This window comes from Neopsephotus bourkii, unplaced genomic scaffold (genome assembly GCF_033783945.1).
Source record: "Neopsephotus bourkii isolate Nb327-2 ecotype Australia unplaced genomic scaffold, CSIRO-AGI_Nbou_v1 NB_1370, whole genome shotgun sequence".
NCBI classification, from domain to species: domain Eukaryota; kingdom Metazoa; phylum Chordata; class Aves; order Psittaciformes; family Psittacidae; genus Neopsephotus; species Neopsephotus bourkii.
The window spans coordinates 498,966-524,222 of record NW_026901849.1 but is presented as its reverse complement, the minus strand read 5'-3'; the positions used below and the strand labels follow the sequence as shown (position 1 = coordinate 524,222).

At 50.4% G+C, this 25,257-nt stretch overlaps 1 protein-coding gene across 5 annotated transcripts; it reads left to right on the top strand.

The window, feature by feature from the left end:
• Positions 1 to 294: 294 nt before the first annotated feature.
• ATP6V0A1 (ATPase H+ transporting V0 subunit a1) lies at positions 295 to 25,257 on the top strand. Of its 5 annotated transcripts, none has more exons than XM_061367031.1 (21): positions 295 to 458; positions 546 to 624; positions 1,112 to 1,209; positions 1,690 to 1,818; positions 6,007 to 6,089; positions 6,909 to 7,035; positions 8,256 to 8,338; positions 8,968 to 9,061; positions 10,280 to 10,492; positions 11,113 to 11,263; positions 11,483 to 11,622; positions 12,324 to 12,481; positions 12,909 to 12,999; positions 13,757 to 13,875; positions 14,169 to 14,385; positions 14,910 to 15,017; positions 15,747 to 15,821; positions 17,351 to 17,458; positions 19,538 to 19,655; positions 20,039 to 20,210; positions 25,036 to 25,257. In XM_061367031.1, the coding sequence occupies exons 1-21, from the start codon at positions 342 to 344 to the stop codon at positions 25,127 to 25,129; spliced, it is 2,574 nt and encodes an 857-aa protein (XP_061223015.1). In that variant the 5' UTR covers positions 295 to 341; the 3' UTR covers positions 25,130 to 25,257. The 5 variants fall into 5 exon arrangements, with proteins under 5 accessions (XP_061223015.1, XP_061223014.1, XP_061223013.1 ...); XM_061367030.1 differs by having other exon boundaries at positions 6,004 to 6,089; XM_061367029.1 differs by having other exon boundaries at positions 5,986 to 6,089.

The window sequence follows — 25,257 nt, the reverse complement described above, 5'->3', positions numbered from 1 at the left end:
GACGTAACGAGCCCTGCAGAGCAGCGGGCGCTTCGTCTCCTCCCGCCCCGTGACATCACTTCCGCTGCGGTCCAGCCGAGGCGCGCCGTCGCTAGGAGACGAGCCCGCGTGACTCCGCCTCGTGTGCGCGGTGACGTCAGCGACGGGAGCCGCTGCGGGTCAGGTGGTGGCGGCGGCGGCGGGTGCGGAGCGGGGCGCTGCGGCAGGTAACGCGGGTACTGGCTTGGGCCTGGCCGCCCTCCGCGGGGCACCGGGGCACGGAGCGGGGAGGCTGCGGTGTGCGCTCGGGTCCGGTTCTCACGGCGTTTGTCCTCAGAGGCCGCGGCGGGGCCGGCGCCGCCATGGGGGAGCTGTTCCGCAGCGAGGAGATGACCCTGGCCCAGCTTTTCCTGCAGTCCGAGGCCGCGTACTGCTGTGTCAGCGAGCTGGGCGAGCTGGGCAAGGTCCAGTTCCGCGATGTGAGTACTCGCCGGTACCGAGCCCCCGGGCCCGGGGACACCCGCCCCGAGCCTTGCTGAGCGCTGCAACCGCGTTTCTCTCCGCAGCTGAACCCGGACGTGAACGTGTTCCAGCGCAAGTTCGTCAATGAAGTCCGGAGGTGTGAGGAGATGGATCGAAAGCTCCGTACGTGGCTTCCATAGATGGGGCTCTGCTCTGCCCTTCCCCAGCAGCAGGCACTGAGGTTAACCCTGCAATGCAGCGTCAGGCAGCAGAGCGTTGACCGGAGGGGCGGAGGCTGCCGGCTCTCTGTGCACCAGCCGGTTAAACCACCTCCGGGGCTTGCTTCCCATGTGAAAGGCATTCATAGCATCATAGATGGTTTGTGTTGGGAGGGAGCATAAAGCTCATCCAGCTCCAACCCCTGCCACAGGCAGGGACCCCTTCCACTGGAGCAGCTTGCTCCAAGCCCCTGTGTCCAGCCTGGCCTTGAGCACTGCCAGGGATGGGGCAGCCACAGCTTCTCTGGGCACCCTGTTCCTTAACCAAGTAAGACATCTTGGAATAGGAGGTGAAAGAACTCCCAGCCACCACTGGGGCTGAGTGGTGGTTACAGTGGCAGGTTGACATTGAGGTGTGTTTTTAGTGAGCACTAACAATGCTGTCTCTCCAGGGTTTGTTGAGAAGGAGATTAAAAAAGCAAATATTCCTATCATGGACACTGGTGAAAACCCAGAGGTGCCTTTTCCACGTGACATGATCGACTTGGAGGTGAGGATGTGTGTTAATATTTGGCTCTAGGTGAAGACAGGGGAACCATTCCCATTGGTAAAACCCAATGAATTTAGTGGCAAAGGTGCATTAAGCATTGTCCCCAGCTGCCACCTGCAGTGCGAGCTCTGCCAGCTCACACCATTGCCCAAATACAATGAGAAGTGAAAGGATTTAAAAGGCATTTCACCCACTTCAATGAACGCACAACTGCGGGGATTGCAGGGTTTACAGTGGGGCATTCTAAGGTTTATAAGGGTTTTTAATGATGTGAAGAACACTGTGTTAATCCAGCCTATAAAAGTCTGTATTAACAGTCTATAAAAGCCTGCAGAGAATGTCCCAGACCCAGAGCTGTGTCTCATGGTGGGCTGGAGCCAGGCTGCAATCATGTGCACTGCTTCCTTGTTGTACCAGACCTAACAGCAGGCTGTGGAATTGCTTTGATCCCATTTTCCTTCTCCGTTTCACGTCCTGCAGGCAAACTTTGAAAAAATTGAAAATGAGCTTAAAGAAATCAACACGAACCAGGAGGCGCTGAAGAGAAACTTCTTGGAGCTGACAGAGTTAAAATTCATCCTGCGTAAAACCCAGCAGTTCTTTGATGAGGTCAGAATATGGGGGCTGACACCCGGGGAGCTGGCTCTTCCACCACAAGTCACCTTGTTTAGTCTCAGATATCCTTTAGCTGCTGGTTTGGACAGCAGGGTCATTCCTGTGCTTCAAGATAGCTGCTCAAATGGTTTTCCATGCTCCATGCAGTACATGCAGCTGCCCATGATTTACCTCTTATGCTGTTGCTTTGGGGTTGTTTTAGTTAAGCAATGGTTTATCTCAGAATTGGGTGAAGTCAGGAAGGTGCTGGTAGTCTTTAAAGCACATCAGCAGAGCAAAGCCTTGGTGCTACAGTCGAGCCTTTTCTGCAGTGGTAAGTTCTTTGGTACACAGGCAGATGAACAGTCCTGCCTCACACAGGGGAGCTGCAATCCAGCTTCACTTCTCTTCAGCTTTCGGAATGCTATGTGGAGATGACATAAATCAATAATACAAAGTCTCCTTGAAGGCATTGATTATTTAATTGAGCCTTTGATCAAACCCTGAAGTTCTTGGAGCAAAGCTGCAAGTGAAAATCATCAACACTTTCTCAGACTGCAGCTGGGCCAGAAACTGGCGGCTCCTTCAGTGGACCTGAGAAGAGCTTCTCTGATGTCATTCATGGTACCCCATGGGAGAAGGCATGATCCTTCCTAGTAAAGCTTAAGTATCTCAGAGTCCAGGGAATCTTCTCAAAGAGTTGCCCAGTGTTTTTTAGAAGGACACGTTTTAGCTGAGGATATGTCCTGTTTCATCTAATCCAAGGATTTGATCAAAGAGTTCTTCCTGCATTTGGCTTCTGGTATATACGAAGGTTGTGATCAAGCAGAGCTGGGCTCCTGCAAGCTTCAGCCTGTTTAGCTAATGGTTGGGGTTTGGGGTTTTGGCACGGGGTGCTGCCTGTTCAGGCATTCAGGTTGTTCCCGTGCCAACACAAGTCTTAGTCTGTGCTGACAGAGATACTGCTGCTGGTGTGAGGGGTTGGTTGGTCCTGGGGTTGGTTTCAGTACCAGATAAATGTCTTTGAGTGTTGAACGTTCATTCACAGGAGTCTCCCTGGACAAACAGCATTAACCTGATCACCTGGCACTTGCCTGTGTTAGGTGCTGCTGCCAGCCTCTGCTACCTGTCCTCTGGTGGGAGCTGCCTGCTGCTGTTCTTCCAGTGCAGTGCTCACACTGAATTGAGATCCAAATCCATTTTCGACCCAGTCTCCATCAGGTCACCCGCCAAGGGAACTGAGGTCACACTCCAGTGAAGTGACCACAGGACGTTTCGCTGGGTTCCTGCTCCTGTTGATAACTGGTTTCTGTAATAATAAACCAAACCACAAGCCATAAATGCACTGCTGTGTGTGAAAGCGACCTCAACATCTTGTTATCCTGAGCATGAACCCTGTCGTTTGCACAGTACCTTCAACACTCGAAGACTTCAATGACTAATAATTGTTATTCATAGCAGTAAGTTGCACAAGAAATGGCTTCACAATCCAAATGTCTTGGGTCTGGGCATTTGCTCTCTGGAGCTGGGGGAGGGTGGCTTGTTCCTCACAGGACCTTGTAGCCATTTCTTGTTTCAACGTACCATGTTGATGATTATGCTCCTTTTCTTAGTCTTCTTGTCTTTGCTTATGAAGAACAGTATGAGCTGGAGAGATTTCTCTGAAAGCTTTGCCTAGAGTGTGAGCGTAAAAGAAGACTGGAAAAGTAATGGTTAATGGCATGCAGATCCCCATCTCTCTCTCCTCTGACTCTTCTCACCACCTGCTTCGTTTCTGTTTGCTTTGCATCTGTCGTTACTGTCTGTGCTCTGGGTTAATAAGTTGATGGTGGAATGAATCCCTTTCAGTTTGTGTGAAAATTGGTTTCCATTCTGTGTGTGCATTGGGAGGGGCTTGAATTGTATGGCAGAGTGCAGGGAGCCAGAGCAGGACTGTGATCAGGAGGGGAAGATTTAACTTGGTTTTCAGGCCATGAGATTAAAGATGCTGATCGAGATAAAGGTTCTGATCTGAGTGAACAAAAAGCAGTTAAAAATAATTATTAATGAAAGGTCTACTTACTGATTACCAGCATGCAAATGCTTGGGTTTCTGTTACCCAGAACAACCTGATGTGAGTAGTACTTCACAATCACTCTGATACTTCACTCCCTGCTGGTGAAAACACTTATTCAAAGCAAGTTTCCTAGAGTCTCATTTCTCTGCCTTGTAGCTGTAGAGCTCTTTCATTTCCACACAGCCTCTTGGGCTTTTATTTCTGTTACACCTTGGAACACTGCTTTAGTTGTCCTTCCAGAACCAGAGCTGTTGTGCTGTGGCATTTCCTTTGCAGAAAGGGGGTGATCATCCAATCTAAATAGTTGAGAGATGAACTAAAATGATGGAGGGGGTTTATTATGCAAATTGTCCTTTGGTAAGAAAGTTCTTGTTTAGTAAAACTGGTCGAGACGAGACCTTGACTACTGATAAATACAATACAAGCCTCTTACAACTGTATCTTACTGGTTTTCAGCATCTAGGTACCAGCCAGCCACCGGTGTGTTTGCTTGGTGTGTGGGTACCAAACTTCCTTCTTTTGGTTGTGTCCTCTGTGAAGCAAAATTCTCATTCCATTTTTGGTGTTGCCCCAGGTTACCTTAAAGTTGAAAGCATCAGAAATTCTTCTTGCTGGCTTTCCAGTCTAGATGAGGGACTCCCTTGTGTAACATCTGTGAGCTAAAACGAGCATGGGCACAAGCAGCTGAGCTGCCTTCGATGTCAGCCTTGCAAAACCTTGTATATGGCAAATACATTTATTTGCTGAGCAAGTAGAATGTAGAGGGGTGGTTCTTCTTTCCACTGAAATGATGATGCAGCTGTTGCACAAAGCAGCTCTGGCTGCATCGCTCAACTTGCTATGGACTTTTGCAAGGCTGCGCTGAATCTGTGAGTGCATTTTATATGTTCCAGGGTCAAACTCTGCCTTCAAGTGTATTTTAGCAAGTTTCCTTGTAGGGAGACCTCCTGTGTACCACAGAGGGTGGAGTTTGGCCTCTGTTTGTGCTAGGGAACTGTAATTTTCATCATTCCATTACATAAGCTGCAGAGGCAGAAATAACGATGACATGGGCTTGAGTCATGTGTGAAGATGCGGCACAAGGGGATGTGGTTTGAGCATCCATTCTGACTTGACTTGCTGGCGCTTACAAGCTATATTCCCAAGAATTTTAACCTGCAAATCAGTTCCAGTGAAGGACAGTATAAAACTGCAGCCTGCTTTAATGCCTGCCCAGTCAGAAAATGAGCATCTTTTGTCAGAGTGCCCTAAGCAATGCACCTGGTGTATCTGGCAATAGTACATAGGGCAAATAAGGATAAACAGCTTGAAGAATGAAAAGATGTAATCAATAAGTGTGGTTTTAAGCTGGAAGTATTGTGTGTTTTTCCTGGAGGGAGATCTTTGTGAAGCCAGTAATCACCATGCAGTACTTCCAGGTTTTGTTCCTGATTCTGACCCTGTATGTACGCTTATGTGGCGACTAAGATGGAATCAATCACACTCCTGTCATGTAGTTCCCAACTGAATGAGGTATTGCCTCTGCTCCGGGGCATGGCTGATGTGTTGGATACACAGGTCTCACATCTGGTTGTAGGGTCACAGCCTTGGGCAGCTGCAGGGGATCTTGAGGTGGCTTGAACCATCTGTGGAAGAGCTGAGCATATTCCTCTTGTGTAGGACCAGGCTTCCAGGCTCTTTGTGTGCAGGCCCAGGCACCTCTTAGAAACACCTTTGGCATCTTTATTAATATGCAGAAGATGCCCAAGAGGGAATCAGCATCTACCTTCACGTTTTTCTCCATTTAAGAGACAGGGAAAGTGTCTCACTCTGGTTTGTGCCATTAAAAAATGGTTCTTGGGAGCATAAACTTGATAAATTTGATCAAATTCTGCCTTTCTTCAGACTTGTGTCTGAAGCCTCTGTTCAGCTGCAGCAATCTTTAAACTTCTCTTGTATGGAAGCTTTGCTGAGCCATTCCACTTTTCCTCTCGTTTTATCCCTTGCTGTATTTTCTGTCATCTCCTTCCTCTTTTGCTGTCTTCTGTTCATTCTTCTTTCCTTGTCTCCCCACTCTCTCTCCTGGTCCTCGTGCCCTGCATGCCACTAACCAGTTTCATTAGATATTAATTGATTTGTGAATTCAGGCTGAATTGCATCATCAGCAGATGGCGGATCCAGACCTGTTGGAGGAATCCTCGTCGCTCCTGGAACCAAGCGAGATGGGAAGAGGTGCCCCGCTACGACTTGGGTAATGGCAGCTTGGGTTCCCTTTTAGCTGGCTTTAGGATCCCTGGGGTTCAGCCTCCGGAATCTGCAACTGTTTGTGTGCAGTTGTGGAACTTGCCAGACTGGCACATCAAGCAGATGAAGGCTGATCTAAACCCAGCTCTTGGTCTCCATGCTTGTCCTGTGCCCATTGATTTCCCAGCTCATATTTGTGCTTCACACTTTTCTCCCTGCACAAAGCCCCTGTACTTGTTTGTTCCTTGTAAACCTGTTCTGGTGCTTTTTCAGACCCTCTGAGCTCTCACAGCTTTGATGAAACTTATAACAACTCTGAGCACCCAGTGCCCGTGAGAAGCTGTGTAGTTCTGTGTCCTCTTTATTAGCTGCTTCCAGGCTGTCTTTGCATGTGTGTAATGATTTATCCAGACACAAGGACTTGAACCAGTGGGGTCTTCTGAAGCAAATACCCAGCACATAGTCAGTGGCAGCCATGGCTGCTATGATCCTTGCCATGTAATGCATCAGGTTCCTGTTGAGATGAAGACTAACAGGCATAGAAACTGTATATGTAAATGCATTTATTTCCCCTTTAACCAGCGATGCATACTTCCTTTACTAGACTGTTTGGTTCTGTTAAAAGGCATAGCTTGTGCTGTAGTGCAGCTGTGGTTTTATCTCTGGATTTAGAGGGCCTGCCATTGTGCTTCAAGAACCCATTTTAAAGCAAGATTTTAGTCGCTTGCAATGCGAGGCTGAGCTCCAGCTGCCCTCAGTGCTGTGGGTGTTAGGCTGTGACTCCCTTTCAGTGCAGGACTTCACCTTTCTGCTGTGCCCTGGGCAGGTTTGTGGCCGGTGTGATCAACCGGGAGCGGATCCCCACCTTCGAGCGCATGCTGTGGCGAGTGTGCCGAGGGAACGTGTTCCTGCGCCAGGCAGAGATTGAAAACCCCCTGGAGGATCCAGTGACGGTAAAGGGACCTCCTGGTCACAGCAGCAGAAGCCTCAGCTAGGTGAAGGGGTCTCAGATCTCTCCATCTAAGGCTCTGGCCTCCAGTGAGCTCCATGCAGGCAGATGTTTGGGTTGTGTTCCTTTCCAGCACCTACTTGCAGCCTCTGAGGCTGTAGTGACTAATGCTTTATTCAAACAAAAATAGCAGGATGATGGGGAATGCTGTTGAAAGAGGAAAGAACAACTCGAACTGTGCACTGCAGGAGGGCACATTTGTTTCTCTGGCACAAACAGCAGCTCACGTGTGCTGTCTGAATAGGTACTAATCCTCCTTGAGAGAGGCTCTTAGGGGCAGGAGCAGTCTGTAACATCTGTAGCTCATTTCCCCTGAGCTGGGACCCATTGTTTTTTCTTACTGTGCTAATCAATGATTTGAGCACCCACCTGAGGTCTGCTGGCTTTCTTATACAAATAGTAGGCATTGTGATTGGGCCTGGTTTTACATGTGGTGTCCTTCTTTGCCCAAACTTGAGCCCAAAGAGTGCCCAGGCTTTGGGTACTGTTGCTCTTAACTGCTACAGGGAAAGGCTGCACTGGAACAGAGCAGAGCTGAAACCCAGTAACTGCCCCTTTGCTGCTCAGGGAAGGCAGATCATCCTGTCCCACTGACTGCTGGTAGTTGACCTGTTGAAGTATCTGTCTACTAGGAGAGACTTTGTTCTTATTGTGCAACACTTCCTCAGATGGAGGTTACACCTAGTGTCATTATTCCTGAAACATGATGTTAAAATTTCCTAAGTGAGGTAGAACAATAACTTGTCAACAAACGCAGGAAGGGGACCTGGCCACCCACTCCAGAGCAGCTCTGCAAGGAATGTGCCCTTGGCCTCCCTAGAGAGGCAGAGCTGTTAAACTGCTCTTGGGCTCGTGTTCATTCACTCGTTAGCTTCTTGTGCTGTTCTGAGGTGAGCTGCCTGCAGGAAGGGCTGATACATGTTCCACGTTCTGTGAATTGATAATGGAGACTCCAGAATATCAGTAACCCAAGTGGGGTATTCCACTCGGAGGCTAAGAAAATGGCTTCCCTTGGGACTCTTAGTGCTGTAAGGTCCATTCTTGACTGACTGTGCAGGTATGAGCTCTGTGTGGTCAGATCCAGAGGAAGGGAAAGTAGAACTGTGCTGTAATTTGCTGTAGTGCTGATTTCTGGAGCTCTTACACTGTGCTCTTCTGTTCTAGGGGGATTATGTGCACAAGTCTGTGTTTATCATCTTCTTCCAAGGCGACCAGCTGAAGAACAGAGTCAAGAAGATATGTGAAGGGTATGAAAGCCTTTCATCTGGGCAGCTCTCTTAAATACACATTGACATGACTTAATACTGAGATTGTTCAACGCCTGATCTCATGGTGACTGTAGGAGTACAGATTTTGACAGCAAATAAATGTACCAGAAGCAGCTGAAACCTCTTTTACAGTCAAACTAGCCCCTCCCCAAGCCTGGCATGCTCAAAGTAGATGAGTGTTTGACTAGAGAATGCCTCAGACCAAAGGGGTTCAAGTGTTGGACTCGCAGACAGACCCAGCGGGCTGTGAGCAGGTGATAGTCCCACAGGGCAGGCCAGCAGTGAGTACTTGTAGCAGCAGCTGCATTGGCTTGATAGCAGCACCCTGAGCTGGGGTGCCTGATGGACAGTGCCTCCGAGCCACTTGTCACCACAGGGAACAGAGGGCTTCCTCCCACTTCTGTTTCCTTAAGTGTTCAGCTTCTGTTTTGGCTGAAAGCAACTCCTGTATCCACTTGATTTAAAGGCTGAAACTCTGCTTGGCAGTTCCTGCTGATCAGAAGCTTCTCTTAAGGTGCTTCTTGCTTTGTTCAGCCTCAGCCAGCTGTTTCCCTGACTGATCTATCTCTTCCCATCTTCCTTACTAAGGTGGCTTGCATGTCTTTCAGATTCCGTGCCTCCCTCTACCCATGCCCCGAAACACCCCAGGAACGGAAGGAAATGGCTTCTGGTGTCAATACCAGAATTGATGATCTTCAGATGGTAAAATAAGGGGTCATTGCCCTTTTTTCTTTTTAACAGTCTAGTTGAAAACTTCTTTGGATCTGATTAAATCATGAGCATTTGGGGCCCTATCAGATGACTGTCTCTTCAGCTCCAGGTAGCTTGAGACCAGCAGCTCAGCAGTGCAAGACAGATGTTTGGAGGCTGCTCAGGTTTCCTTGTCAGGGGATAGGATGATGGGGTGGGATGATGTTCCTGGAGGGCTGAGTTCATTACACACATGTATAGGTACAGCATTGACAGAGAACTGCATACCAGGGAGCAGAGAGGGGTATGCATGTGTAAGGAGATACCATGTTTTCCAGCTCTGAAAGCATGCTTGTCTGATTGCCTGCTTCATCTGCCAGAACTGAGAGCACTTCCACTTATTTCCAAGCTAACAATGCTGACATTAACTTAGCTCTTCTCTTTTTCTGCCCGTCTGTATTCTCACGTTGTGGTGCCCTGAAGAGCTTCTGCTTTACAGCTGATCTCTTGTGCAGCAGCCTGAGGTTAGAATGCAGACAAATTTAAGGGATTTGAGACAAGCAGGTTCAGAAACTAAAAGGAAAACTGGCTGAATTTGGAGTGCTGCTTTCATAAACTGCCTCGAGCTGGCGTTGTGGAGTGCAGCTCTTTAGCAATTTTGAAGTAGACAAGAACTCAGAAGCAATTTAATGAGTAGGATGCAAAGCTGGATGTGCCCTGAGTCCTCCCCTTCCCTTGAGTCTAAGAGTTTCCAGTCTGGAAATCTGACTTGGCCTGAGTTAGGTATGTTCCAGTTGGGAAACAGCCTCAGTAGAAAACACTTTCTCCTTTCCCCTCAGTAAAAGCCTCTCTCATTGTAATCTGTGTGTTTTCTTAAAGCAGCGTGCACCTCATTTGTAGAACTCTGCTCTGCTCTTTTAACCTGGGTGGAGGGAAAAGTGTTCTCTGTGCTCTCTGCACAGTTCATTGTTTGAAATACCCACTGCCCCTGGAGCTGGAGGAGGGAAGGAGTCAGAAAGTAGCCCTGGAAAGAAGCCTTTAAACCTTTTAGCAGAACTATATTCATACAGAGCCTGAAGTGTGTATTGTGGGCATGGGGCTGTCCTGTGCATGGAATGGGGAGAGGGCTCATTGTCTGCTGGTCAGCCCCATTTTGCTGTGCACGTCTGTGTGCTTTGAGTTTTGGCCAGTGACGTGGCCTCATCCTCATCCTCTGCTTCCCTGTGCAAGGTGCTGAACCAAACGGAGGATCATCGGCAGCGGGTCCTGCAGGCAGCTGCCAAAACCATCCGCGTGTGGTTCATCAAGGTGCGCAAGATGAAGGCCATCTACCACACCCTGAACCTCTGCAACATCGATGTCACGCAGAAGTGCCTCATTGCTGAAGTCTGGTGCCCTGTGGCTGACCTCGATTCCATCCAGTTTGCTCTCAGGAGAGGCACTGTGAGTAGCTGCAGAGCTGCAGCATCCGCAGCAGGGCATTGATTCTTCCAAATGGGATCCATCCCTTGGGGCTGTTGGAGTCAGTCCTCACAGAGGACGGTTTGTTAACATGCAGGAGTCATGGCTGGGAGCTAAACTTTGTCACGAGGATGTGGTGGGAAGCTGTAAGTTCAGGGGGATGCTGTGATGCTGAGGCATTCTCCTGTGCTTCAGGTGTTTGGTACGTTTAGTTAACCTGGCTGTGCTGCAGTGCTGCTGTTTGGATCTATAGTGGAACTTACTGAAAGGAGCTCTAGAGGACATGAGCAAGCCATGGGTGCCTTGAAGTCCTTCCACTTGCTGTTTAAAAAACCCAGGCTCGCTCTTGCATGGGTTTTCTTGTCTGTCCTAATCAGACAATGCCCATCCTTACTACAAGTGCTGCTCCTCCTGCTGCACTAAGTGGAGAGCAGTGGAAACTTGGCAGCCTTCCTCAGCTGCTCAAGTGTATGTCTCATGGTGGAAGCACACTGCAGACATTGAAGCTTGTGGTTTTCCAGTGCTAACAAGGAAGTGGTGTTGTGCTCTGTCCTCCAGTGCTCAGAGGGTGGGTTTTCTAATCTTCCTCTTTGTTTAAACAGGAGCACAGTGGATCCACTGTCCCATCCATTCTAAACAGGATGCAAACCAATCAGACCCCACCAACATACAACAAAACTAACAAGTTTACTTGTGGCTTTCAAAACATTGTTGATGCTTACGGCATTGGGACGTATCGGGAAATAAATCCAGGTACATTCAGACATGGGCAAGTCCAAGACATCTCTCTCAATTTTGTAGTTATGATGTTCCTCTGTATTGTTTGACCTGTGTGGAAATGCCTAACAGAGTGCTTCTCCTGGTAGAGGAGAAGCTTGGGGATTACATTGCTAAATGGCACGGATTGTGCTGTGCTTAAATCAGGGCTTCCCCAAGTACAGCACATGAGGAGTGTCCTCTTTTCTCTTGCAGCACCCTATACGATCATTACCTTCCCCTTTCTGTTTGCTGTGATGTTTGGAGATTTTGGCCATGGAATCCTGATGACTCTGATTGCTGTTTGGATGGTGCTTAGGGAAAGTCGGATTCTCTCACAGAAGAGTGACAATGAGGTGAAGTGGCCGCTCACGCTGAGCTTTGCATTTAAACCAGAGTTGTAGCTGGTTTACTCCATCCTTCCCCTTCAGCTGACAATGCCCATTCCTGCTCTCATTTGGAATCTGGGAAGCCTGTAGACCACAGACTGAGTGGGATAATTTCATAGCAGTAGTGAGTTCCTTTGGGTTTCCTTTTAGCTATTTATAGGGAATGATTTCAGTTGTTTGAAGGAAGTGCTGTAGATAAGCTGTTGTAAACAGATCACCCAAAGCTTGGTTGGATCATAAAGGGGTTCAGTCACTGCAAAACTCCTGCTTCCTGTATGTGTACATCTCCAAGATTCTTCCAGTTTGCTGATCCGGGTGGGTTTTGCTTGCTCAGGGCTTCGGCTGACAGGAGGTGAAGCAGAGTTAAGCTGCACTGAGAGTTGCCTGGTTCCCAGCTGTGCTGCCACTGGGGGTTTGCATCAGTGCAGTTTGTCCTCCCAGCTGCTCTGTGCACAGCCACGCTCTTCTGCAGCCTCTGGGTTCAGATTCTCTTCTGCAGTGCTGCCTCTTGCACCCTTCATCCCTGCCATGGGGAAACAGGAACTTTGGGCTTTTAGTCCGTATGGCAGTATTCTTATCCTGCAGCTGACTGATTTTACTGTGTCATGAGGCAGCTTCCTTGTTCTCATGGCCTTTCTTTGTTCCTTTTTGGGATGTTTTTAATGCAGATGTTCAACATGGTTTTTAGTGGCCGATACATCATCCTGCTGATGGGGCTGTTCTCCACCTACACCGGCCTCATCTACAACGACTGTTTCTCCAAGTCCCTGAATTTCTTTGGCTCATCGTGGAGCGTCCGGCCCATGTTCATAAAAGGCAACTGGTCGTGAGTAAACAGTTGGTAACTAGCTAAAGGGTGACAGTGATAAGCAAGTGATGTATCTGTCCCCATTGCCCTCCGTGCTCAGGAAACCAGACTTGAGCTCAGTCTCAAGCAGCACTGCAGGAGAGTGTAAACGTGCTCTCCATCGAGTTTCAAACCAGCTTTGTTTTCTTCCAGAAGACTTGTGAAGATGTAGTTTAGCCCCTTTCTCACAGCCATTCCTGCCCCGTGCATCCTTCTTCCTTGTGACTTGTCAAGAAACAGATTTATTATTCATTCAGGAAAATCCCTAGGACCATGCAGGAACCTTAACATTGTCTCTGTTTGAGGCACTCCTTGCTCTCACAAGGGGAGAACATTGTTAGTTTTTACAGAGAGAGGACACTGTTGCTTGTCTTAATGTTTGTATGATCTACTTGTACCCAAACAGAGATGCCTTGCTAGAGACCACTCCTCTGCTGCAGCTGAACCCTGCCGTTCCCGGCGTGTTTGGTGGCCCCTACCCCTTCGGCATTGACCCGGTAGGAGCCATTCCTTCCTTTGCTGTCTTTAAAGAACATCCCTGTGTCAGCAGAAGGGCCTGTCTGGTTGATTGTATCCACAGCTCAGCCATTCCCTTAGCAACCAGTGTTGGAAGTACTCCTGAATGATCCCATTAATTCAGCTCCAACTGAAATGCTGGATTCGGGATGGAGAGACTCGTTCACAGGTCATTAAAGGCCTCTTCCTCACCATCTCTGACGTGCAGGGGTTTAATCAGAACTGGTTAGACTTGCAAATCACTTGATGAAGTTACTTTTTGACCTTTCTCAGTCAGTCTTGGAACTGTAAGTTTTGAGTAATCCCGTCATTTTATACCCACTGACATCAATAACACTGCTTGAAATGCTTGCTACAAGACATGGCGTGTTCCACATTCACAGGAAGTGCAGAAAATCAGAGCCATGTGTCATTGTTCATTCAAATGGATAAATATTTTCTTTCCTGTCGAGGATACAGCCCCAGTTTTCCTGCAATCTTTGCCTCCCATAGAAACAAGCAGGGTTTGATTCCTGCTCTGCTGGTGGATCAGTTGCTGTAAGTGTTCCCAGCAGGAGAGGTTGGCTGCTCATTTCCCCCGAAGGTATCTGTGTGGCAAACACATCTTGAAAAGAAACCTGCTCTTGCAGCCTAATGCTTCCTGGATGGTGAATAGTGTTTAGCTTAAAGTGAAGGTTTCCATCCTCCTCTGGTTTCCTTTTGGTGGCCGTTGGGCTGACCTTGTCCTGTTTTCCACAGATTTGGAATATTGCCAGCAATAAGCTGGCTTTCCTCAACTCCTTCAAGATGAAAATGTCTGTGATTCTTGGCATTATCCACATGCTCTTTGGCGTCACACTGAGTCTTCTCAACCACATGTAAGGGCTTTGCTCTGTTTTCCTCGTTGGGGTGGGGGGCTTCTTTGGGGGTGCGTTAGTTTAAGCTGCGGGAGCCCATCAGACTTCAGCCTCTGCTGAAGGAGCAGTGCAGTTGTTCCTGTCTGGCTGTGCAGAACGATGCACGTCCCATTGTTACTGGGTTTAAATCCCAGCTGCTGCTGAGCCCCTGCAGTTTTGTTCTAAAGATGATAAAAGCTTTTTGCCCTACATATACCTAATGCTGTATACCAAATGTAACATTAAACTCTTCGTTTCTTTCCCCCCCTTTGTAGCTATTTTAAGAAGCCACTGAACATATACCTGGGATTTATTCCAGAGATGATTTTCATGTCGTCACTCTTTGGATACCTCGTTATTCTCATTTTCTACAAGTGGACAGCCTACGATGCTCACACCTCCAAGGATGCACCAAGCCTTTTAATACACTTTATCAACATGTTTCTCTTCTCCTATAGTGACACCAGTAATAAGATGCTTTATAAGGGGCAGGTAGGTGCTCTTGGTAAATAAAATCAGAAGTGCTTCATGATATATCTTAACCTGATGTAATTATGAAATTGAGCAGGAAATGTTTTTTCCTCTGTGACAGAGGAAATGTGGCATCGCCCCTGAAGCCTGGCACTGTGTAATGTTGAAGAAGGAAATAATCTGTATATCAGTCTGAGCATGTCAGCTCAGGCTCCAGAGCGTTTGGATTCAGATGAATAGTGGAAAGTGATTAGGATTATTGTCCTGCATCTGCAGTGTGATGCCTCTAAGCTTAGCTAAGATGCTAGCACCATTTCCTCCCAGCACTATCAGACATCTGGCAAATCCTCATTCCCTGCACAGTCTTGTGGATTAATCCCTAATCTAACCCAGTACCAGCACTACATGCTGTGCACAGTCAGCTGGGGCATGCAGGCAGGCATTAAATACAGGGTTCCAGTTGTCCAGTGCTGCCTGCGAGCTCTTGCTAGGTTTTGTGCATGTGTTTGAGCATGTCAATCAGCTGAGACCTGTTTCTTTTGCAGCAAGGCCTCCAGTGTTTCCTTGTGGTGGTGGCGTTACTGTGTGTGCCCTGGATGCTGGTAGCTAAACCCCTGGTCCTTCGCCATCAGTATTTAAGGAGAAAGCACTTGGTGGGTGACTACCTCTTCTCTATTTTCAGTATGAAAACTAGTGATGGTTGAAAAGCCACATTCTCCATCTTGAGCTTGGATACGTGGGGTCACGCTGTGTTGTGACCTGCAGAGTGGTTTTATGCATATTCCTAGGCATGAAGGCAGGTGGGTTTTACTGGAGGCACAGAGTTGCCTGCCTGCTTCTCAGATCTGCATCCAGCATCAAACCTGCTTCTAAAAGCCCTTTATGTTGGTCATGATAAAACCAGTCCATCTGGCTTGGGCTTTGTCAGCTCTCTTACTGGTTGCTGGATGCACTTCTGTGCCTTTGCTGGGCTGGCAGTGTAAATGCAGAGATGCGACCTTGCTGGGGTGGCAGACTGATGAGGTGCCTGTTAAAGCCCTTTGGATGGCAAAGGATAACAACTAAAAGGACAAAACCCAAAGTAGCCTTAGGCAGTCGTTATGTGAGGGGCTGTCTGCGGGGTCCTCTCCAGGTGCCCAGCTGTATGTAAAGCGTATGAAATGTAGGAACCTGGCACACGTGCACTGAGGAGACTTGCAGGTTCTCCCTGCATGTGTGGCAGAGAGCTTTTGGGATGTGAAGCGAGTCAAAGACGAGTTCAGTTAAAGACACTCCCTCTCCCTTCTCTGACCATCTTTCATCCTCCCATGTCCCCTCCATTCGTCTCCCTCTCTCTTTTTGTTTTCTTCCTCTTCCCTTTCTTTTCTTCCATTCACTATCAGGAAGGGCAGCCCGTGGAGGCCCAGGTCAGCCCAGTCCCGAACGAGCAGGCACTAGAGGCAGCAGCGGCTGCAACAGTGAGTGGATTTAAAAATCACCTGATGGATTTAAAGATGGGAGTTGCCTTTCTATCTAATGGTCACGAGAGCACGGAATGTATCTGAATTCCCTAAGTGAATGCCAGCTGCACCTTTAGGGTGAAAAACGCTTTCTCTTGGAAAGAGCAAAGTTCAACAAAATTGATACATTCTGGAAGAGCTACCAGGCTGAAGGATAATAGTTATGTGCCCAGAATGCAGGAGTGCTGCTGAACTCAGACCCTGCAGAGCAGCATGAGAATACCACATCCCCCAGGTTAAGTTCCCCTTTTCTTTCCTTTTCTTGCATATTTGTTGAAGACACGTGAGGATTCTTTTCAGTGAAGCATTTCTGTTTGCATTACTTGTTCCCAAACATCATGTTTGTGTGATGGCCTCCCAGCAACTTCCCGTCAGGAATCATGGGATTTCTGACACCTGCACCCTTGGAGAAACTTGGAATTGAAGTGGTGATGAAGTGGGTGTGCACAAATAAGCCTTTCAGCAGCAGTTGTCTCTTATTCTTTGTGTCTGAACCTATAGACAGCCCTTGACTGCCAAAGCTTTCTGGTGGAGTGAAGGTTGCAGCAGGACTTGGTCCCTTCCCCAGAGGCATTTCAGACTCACAGGTCTTAATTTATAGTCCATGAGCTCACTCATGAGTGTCTTCTGTCTCTGGAGGGAGGTAGAAATCCTGCTATAGGGTGCCCAGTGCTGCTTGCTGAGCAGAAAGCCGGAGGCAGTGATGTGCATTTGTTGTCCAGCATGTTTCCAATGCATGTAAGCCCTGCTTGAGGGCACTGTCAGGTGATGGGACAGGTCTGGGCATCGTTCTTGGTGGTAAGCTGCTATGGGGAGGAAGCCTGCCATGAATCCGATGTTAACTCTGCAGTGATCCCAGCGAGGAGGGAAGAGCTCCCGATGCTTGCAGAGTTCCAGCTCAGGTTGTGGGTTATTCCTTCCCATCTGGAGCGCAGTGTTGGTACGGCCGGGGTCAGATGTGGGATGTCAGCACAAATGTCTAAAAAAGGAACTGCTTGCACAACGTAGAGCTTCCAAGTAAGGGAAAGTCTGAATCCGAGGAGTGCAGAGAGTTCGCCTGGCGCTGGTGGGGAGCAGGGCTGTGTGTTCATGTCAGTCTCTTCTGCTGTGACTTGCCACGATGTGACTGTGCCATTTACAACAGCCGTGGTGCTTCAGTGCCTGTCCCCAGCTTGGGCAGGACGTTGCTCTGTTGCACGTGTCCTCTTGAGAGATGTGCCTTTGGTTTCACTTTGGGGTTGCAATTACTGTGTAGAAATGCATCCAGGACTCACTCAGCCAGCCTTCTTTTCCCCAGCCCTAGCAGGAATCAGCACCTTTCCCATCCAAGCTGGGAAATAGAATTCTCCAGCTGGTTTAACCCGAGCCTTCGTACTTAATGTTTTGTTTCCTTCTGTGAGCTGCTGCTGCACATGGACTCGTAAGAAACCCCTGCTCTTGCAGTAAACCACAAACAACACTTGGCTCTTTCTCTTTCTGCACGTTAGGGGACACACAACTTCGGTGGGATCCGGGTGGGCAACGGCCCGACTGAGGAGGATGCTGAGATCATTCAACATGACCAGTTATCTACCCATTCCGAGGAGGGGGAGGAGGTAAGCACCACCCTCTCTCAGGGCAATGTTCCCAGGAGCAGAATGTGCTAGCTTTTTGACTGCATTTCCTGATTTCCAAGCTGTTTAAATAGCAATGCTCTCAGTGAAGTGTTTTCGTAGCAGTTTTCGTACAGATTGTCCCTTGGTTGTTCCCAGCACTCCAGAAAAAGCAGTTTAGTTTAAATATGAAGAGAAATGGGGCTCTGTTTGTCCCCTTTTGAAAGACCCATCATCTATGGGGCTGCACAGTGGGAGCTGCAGAGTACTCCTGGGTGGCTCATGCAGCCTCTGCTCTGGTTGAAGAGCAGTGCTGGTACCCAGGGCTGTTTCTGGAGCAGTGGAATCTTGGTGATGTTCATTGTGATGGTTGGGGATAATATTACTTGCTTCGCCTTCCCTGAGTTGATCTCGTGTAGTTTGGGTGTATTCTGATGCCTCTTGAGCAGTATCTTGCTTCTGTCGTGCGTGTGATGTGTTACTGCTTCCTGTGTCGTGTTTAGGGAGGGAATTATTGACTGTGTTTATGCTGACTGTGATGGAGACCCTGCACTAAATGTAAACTTATGTTTTCAAGCCTGCAGAGGATGAGGTGGTAAGACTACAGCCAGCTTTGCCTTCATGTGTATCTGGACCATTTCCCATTGGTGTCAAACACATGCACAGTTAAAAACCCATCACAGCATCTTGTTTTCCAAAGGATCTGGCTACTTCCATGCTACAGGCCATTTTGAATTCCTCATACATTCATGCCCATTAACAGACCTTTAATTACTGCACCTCCACAGCCTGTTTGCGTGCCCCTCTGTTGCAGATCTTCCTTAGCTGACCCAGAAAGCTGGAAGTCTGCCTTGAAACTTCTGCAGGAGCCTCATTTGCCTCATGTTGTGTCTTTGGTCATTGTGCGCTGCAGAAAGCTCTTCAGAGCTATCTCTGCCCAAACTCTCTGCTATTTTAAGGACAACCCAGGTTGTTGCCAGTCAGCAAATGCAGCAAACCCAGTCCAGCTTCGTGCAGCTCATCAGCTATAGAAGGGAAGCTGTGTTCTGAGAAACTGCTCATTCATGAGCACTTGTAGCAAGCAGAAGTACTAAAGAAATAGGGGGTTTTTAGGACAGCTCATGCAGGGTTGACTGTGGGCTTCAGCACTCTCAGGTAACCAATTCTATTACAAAACCTATAAATGCCATGAAGTGAAAGCAGCTGCCCTGCAGTGGTGCTGCTGTGAATCGTGCTGGAGGTGCTTCTGCCTAGAGCCCTGTTACATACAGGGGCATCCGGGGCTGGGGGGGACACAGAGACTGTTCCTTCGGGCAGGCTTCAGTGTAGACCTTTGCAGTTCATGTTCTGTGCAGAAAGAGTGAGGCTTTTGACGTCTGATTTAAGTTGTTTGCCACAGTTCTTGCCCTGGATACACCAGGGGAGAAAGAGGAATATAAATAGCTTTCTGTGCATGCTTAGAGCATTAGTCACTTGATGTATTTAAAACATCGTGTTCACTTAAACAAGAGCAGTTTCTGAATCCAAAAGGCAGGGAATGCTTTCCCAAGCTGCAGAATAAGGAACTGGCCCCCATGGCAGACTGCCTTATAAGCTCCTTTGTTTCAGAAAACTGCCAAGACCCAGAGGCTTGGCCAGTGAATGGAGGCACATGGGACCCTTTCACAGTTGCTTTATGCATTACTTTTGCTTTCCAAAGGGCACGTTTGTATCTTCAGGATGCTCTTGCCCTGTAGCAAAGGTACATACGCAGCAGTATCAGCTTGGAATACTGTCTCCTTTTATGTAGCAGTACATGTCATGTAGTGGTGAATTCATGTGAACACGACCTCGCTGCTGAACAGTCTTTTCCTGGCAAAGCCCATGGCTCAGTTTGGAATACCTCACTTTGATGTGCTAGAATGTGAAAACAAGGATGCTGAGACTGAGCCATGGCCCTACCAAAGGGTTTTCCTTTATAACCCCTCCATGCTAAACCAGGAGAAGACAGTGTCAGTGTGTGACCTCAAGCACCATGTCCTGGGTAGCAGCCCCAGCAGCGTGCTGCCTCAGCTCCCCCCATGGCCCCTGTTCTCTTTGCAGTTTGACTTTGGGGACACCGTGGTGTACCAGGCCATCCACACCATCGAGTACTGCCTGGGGTGCATTTCAAACACTGCATCCTACCTGCGGCTCTGGGCTCTCAGCTTGGCCCATGCACGTGAGTATTCCTTGTGGGGCTGAGGTTTGCATCAGTGTGGATGTGGGGATGCAGGGAGCCTCTCGAGCGCTGCTGGAGGACAGAGTTGTGCATGCAGTAGCTGGGAGGAAGGGAGTGGGAACAGCAGTGTCTGCTTGCACAGGGCTCTGCTCAAAGGGAGGGATGGAGCTGGAAGCACTGAGTGAAGCAAAGAGCTGCTGAGCCAAGGCTCTGCCCTGCACCGTGTTGGAGGCAATGTCCTCACACACTTGGCTGCAGAAGCTGGTGTCCCTCTCATTCCCCACCCCACTGCAGTGGGGCTTTGCTTGACCTGAGTTTTTGCTTGAAGCGAATGGGAACAACCCCTCCCCTCACTGAACCCCCCTCTCCCCTGCCTCCTGCAGAGCTCTCGGAGGTGCTCTGGACCATGGTGATCCACACTGGCCTCAGCGTGAGGAGCCTGGGGGGAGGCCTGGGCCTCTTCTTCATCTTCGCTGCTTTCGCTACCCTGACGGTGGCCATTCTGCTGGTCATGGAGGGGCTCTCTGCTTTCCTCCATGCTCTTCGCTTGCACTGGTGAGTTCCTGGGGCAGGGGAGCTGCAGAGCTCCTTGGGCAGGAAAACCCATGCCACCTGAGCTATGCAGAGGTGCCATCACAGCCACCTATGGCTGTAAAAGTGGGGTTGGGGATGATACCGAGGCAGGATCAGTGCTGGAGCACCACAAACCTGCTCTGACAGCAGGAAGGCTCAAACAGGGTCAGAGGTTTCAGGCTTGTTTGTAGTGATGCAGCACTGTCCCGATGGGGTGTGTGACCATTGCTTAGAAATGATGGAGGGGAACTGGTCTCTGCTTAACAGTCAGACCAGAGCTTTGGGAGCAGTGGGATGGGATGGGTGTGCTGGATAGATGAGTGTGCTGTGGCTTTCAGTAGGGTTTTCTTGTTCTTTTAGTTCCATTGTTCACTTTCCTTAGTGAGCAGTAGCTACTGACTGCAGTTACCTTCACGTGCTCTTGTTCCTCTTTGCCATACCTTGCACTGAACAGGGGCAGCTTTGCCTCTGCCCTTTGGTGTGCTGGGGAACAGCAGCTCTTTGTTGCTGGCTTTACTTATTGGCAGATGCTTTTGTAGCCCCTTTGCCCCATGGCAGTGGGAAGGGGGCTGCATCCTGCACATGCATCCAGCCAGGAATGGAGCACTCATTGCTTTCTCTGCACCCAAGTATGGGAAGCAGCCAAGAGCTTGCTCTAATCCCTGCTTGAGAGCGAGCATTGTTCCCCTTCAGCTCCTTTGGGTCCCACTGGGTGGGATCACAGGAGCCATGTGGGAATGGGCTCTGCTGGCCAAGGGCTCTCCTCAGCCTGAGGTGTTGGAGAGGAGCACCCTGTGCTCTGTGCAGCTCAGGTCCCTGCCCTCCTGCCTGCTAAACAGGGGAACAAAGTGAAGTCCCGTGGTGTTCACAAGGAACGCACTGCCTTGCTTCAATGGGAAGTGAAGGCTGTGAGCAGAGAGTGGTAGAGGGGAAGGAAATGGCCTTTTTAGGATCATAGAATAGCTTGGGTTGGAAAGGACCTTGAGATCATCCAGTTCCAACCCCCTGCCATGGGCAGCGACACCTCACACTAAACCATGGCACCCAAGGCTCTGTCCAACCTGGCCTTGAACACTGCCAGGGATGGAGCATTCACAACCTCCCTGGGCACCCATTCCAGTGCCTCACCACCCTAACAGGAAAGAATTTCCTCCTTAGATCCAATCTAAACTTCCCCTGTTTAACCCATTACCCCTTGTCCTATCACTGCAGTAATGAAGAGTCCATCCCCAGCATCCCTATAGCCCCCTCCAGACACTGGAAGCTGCTCTGAGGTCTCCACGCAGCCTTCTCCTGATGGGGGTCCCTGCGGTGTCGCCATCTTGTGCTGCAGGCACCGGGGGCCGTGCAAATGGCTGCTGGCTGCTGCCTCTCCTGGCACCCGGCCTGGGAATCCTCCTGGCCGGCACTCGGGGCTCGCTGCTCCCTGCCTGCCGCTCCCTCATCCCCGTCCGGGGCTCTGCTGAGCCGCTGCAGCCGTGAGAAGGAGCCGTGCAGGGCCTGCCCCATGTTCCTGCTGCAGCATCCAAGAGGACCCTACTGCAGGCAGGACCCTAATGCATGTCTGCCCTGTGTTCCTGCTGCAGCATCCAAGAGGTCCCTATTGCAGGCAGGACCCTAATGCATGTCTGCCCTGTGTTCCTGCTGCAGCATCCAAGAGGTCCCTATTGCAGGCAGGATCCTAATGCATGTCTGCCCCCTGTTCCTGCTGCAGCATCCAAGAGGATCCTAATGCAGGCAGGACCCTAATGCATGTCTGCCCTGTGTTCCTGCTGCAGCATCCAAGAGGTCCCTATTGCAGGCAGGACCCTAATGCATGTCTGCCCCGTGTTCCTGTTGCAGCATCCAAGAGGACCCTATTGCAGGCAGGACCCTAATGCATGTCTGCCCTGTGTTCCTGTTGCAGCATCCACAAGGATGCTAGTGCAGGCAGGATCCTAATGCAGGCAGGACCCTAATGCATGTCTGCCCTGTGTTCCTGTTGCAGCATCCAGGAGGACCCTAGTGCAGGCAGGACCCTAATGTGTGTGGGCTGGGTTTGACCCGCAGTTGCTTGTGACTCTTGCTTCTCGGGGCTGCACATCTCTGAGCAGCAGGAGATGAACAGTTCTGAAGGGCTTCACTTGGCAGGCTCAGGGTGTTCCTCTTGACCCAGAGGGATGGGCTGAGATGATAAAGCATCACTGGAGATACCTGTGTTTGTGCTGGTAACGCCAGGCTCCCTCATGGGTACCACTCACAGAGCACCGGGGCCAAGTGAACCGGGGGCTGCAGCTCAGCCAAGAGGTGGCTCTGCCATTGCCAGGCCAGCTCCAAAGGGCAGGGGGGTTAAAACCTGCCTGGGAAGATGCAGATCCCTGAAGGGGCACAGAGAGAAGCCCGGCTGAGCCCCAGCTGCACAGGGCTCGCTGCTGCTGTGCAGAGCAGTGCAGGGCATGCATGGGGAGCTGCAGCCTTCAATGGAGTTGTCTTTGCCCTAAATACATGGAGGTAACTTCAATGGTTCTCTAAGAGAGAACGTGCTGGAGCTCAGAGCCCGGGGAAGCGGGTTAAGGCAGTGTTTCCTACTGAAGGAATGAACGGGGCTCTCTGGGATGTCACAGTGAGGAGGGAGGCACCTGCAGCCGCTCAAAGAACACGCTGTTAACATTCCTCCTTTCTGGTCCTGGGTGTGGAATGCAGTGGGATGGCTGCAGTGGGATGGTCCCTGTTTAGGAACAGGGATGGGGGGGCACCCAACACCCGCAGCTGTGGCGGGAGGAGCAGGGCAGGTTTGCTGGCAGCGGGACAGGGGTCCCCTGGCAGGGATGCTGGAGGTGGGGGTGGTTCTTCCTGGAAGCCAGGAGCAATGCACCAGGGGTGCTGGGAACCCAACGCAGCGCTTCCATGGGCTCTGCCTCTCAGGCCCAAACAGGGGGTGTGGGGGGGGGATGACTTGTGCTGTGCTTTCCCAGCGCGCATTCCTTGTGCAGGCTGGGCTGGGGTGGAGGAAGCGCTCCCAGTGCTGTGCTGGGCTTGAGGCACATCGGGCCCCCCCTCCCCTCCCCTCCCTGGGACATCCCTGCTCTGCAGTGTCCGACCCTCCCGTTCGAACGTGGCTCCGTGTGGATGCTTGCATTAAAGCAGCCTCCTCGAAGGCAGACAGCTCCTCTGCTGCGAGCAGACACAGACTGTGGCCTAAAGGAGCTGGTAACTGGCTCCCAGCCTCAGGGGTTGGGGCAGGAATGGGCTCAGTGGTTCTGTTTTCCTATGGAAAGCTGTCTTTTAGGTGCAGTTTTGGGCCTGATTCGGTGCCAGAAGCTCTTTTCCCTACAACACATCCCATTCCCAGCCCACAGCTAGAAATACCGGCTAGCAGGGAGGCATAATACAAGCAAACCAGGTTAATTTAGAGCAGTGAAGAGTGGGGTTTACATCACTCTGTAGGAGAGAGAAATCAGTGTTAAATGAGCCCTGTGATGTAGGGGGGTCAGTTCCAGAGCCTGGAGCAGCCAGACCACGTTGCCTATTGAATCCTTCCCCAGAGCTTCATCACTGGTGGGAGATGCTCAGTGCAAGGCTCAGCCCTGGGGCTGGTGCAGTGATCCTGGAACCAGCGGTGTCGCACTGCAAAAGGGCCTTGGATTCTGCGTGTTCCTGAGGCCACCTCCAGAGGAACCCACAGAATGCTTGAGCCATGGTAATGGGGTTAAACTGCCTCCTCCCTCAGCCCGCAGCAGCCTCTCCTTGAGCTCCAGGCTCCCAGTTGTGGCCAGTTGTAAGCGAGCGTGGCCAAAGGGATGCGGGGCCAGCTGGAGCGGTTCAGCACCAGGGTTAAGGTTTCACTGGCAGTGGCTCTGTGTGACTCATACCCAGCCCTCTGCCTCCAGCTTCCCTTTGCTTACAGAGCCCTTCCTTAGTCACAGGATGCTCATGGAGATTAGCAGGGTTCCTGCAAACTGGAGCCGGTTGGCACAGAGCCCTTCCTCCCACACGGAAAATCCTGCTCATCCTCGGGATTCCTCTGCAATCTGCCCGACCAGGCAGCAGAGATGAGCACAGAGCTGCTGCTCTGAACCCTCCCTGCTGGGAAACCACTCCTTGCTGGCTGAAATACCGGGCTTTGCTGGTTGCTGACTGGGCCAAGCCTGATCCAGGGCTGCTTTTCCCCACCTTGTGCTCTGCAGTTTGCTGACCCCTGATGCCTGCAGAGACCTGGGGGGGTTTGAGCCCATCACGCAATGGGAAGCGCTGCTCACGAGGCTCCTGACCCACGGGGCTTGTTTCTGTGTGCTGTGGGGTGATTGGGTTCTCTGCCCCAGTTTGGCTCCTGCTGCCCATTGGGCAGTTCTCTGGAGCGCTGCTTTCTCGCAGCAGGGTTCATTAGGGGAAGCAGGGAGATGGGGCCCGGTTAATGTTGAGCTGGAGGCAAGAGGCACAGCTCGGGCTCTGCAGCAGTGGTGGCAGAACCCAAGCATCCTGATGGAAATAGGCAGACGCAGCTGGTGGGGAAGGCTGAGGGCAGCATCACCCCACCAGGGTAAAGGTGATGTGGAAACACGCTGGGCTCCCTGGGGATGCTGTGGCAGGGAGCTCAGCCCGGTTCTGGTGCCCTTTGTGTGCCTGTGGGGATAGGACCAAGGCACCTGCAGGGTTCTGCTCTGCTGCAGAAGCAGCAAACAGAGCTGTGGGCTTTGTGCTACGTTCTAACCCCAGCTTTCCACTTGAAAGCTTTGCTTTGGACAGTCAGTGATCGCACTGAGCTTGTTGCTGACCCACAGCAGAGTGTTGCCTTTCTCATGAGCTCTCCCTCTTCCTTCCCCTGCAGGATTGAGTTCCAGAACAAGTTCTACACTGGCACTGGATTCAAGTTCCTCCCCTTCTCCTTCGATACCATCCGCGAGGGGAGGTTTGACGATTAAGTGACCCCCCTTCAGCAGTGCTCCTCGTGGCCCGTGTGTCCCAGTTGCATGTAACCCTCCTATAGTGAACGTAACTTATTGCAGCACCCCAGAGCTTTGTCTCCGGGGTAGTGAGTGACACTGGATCA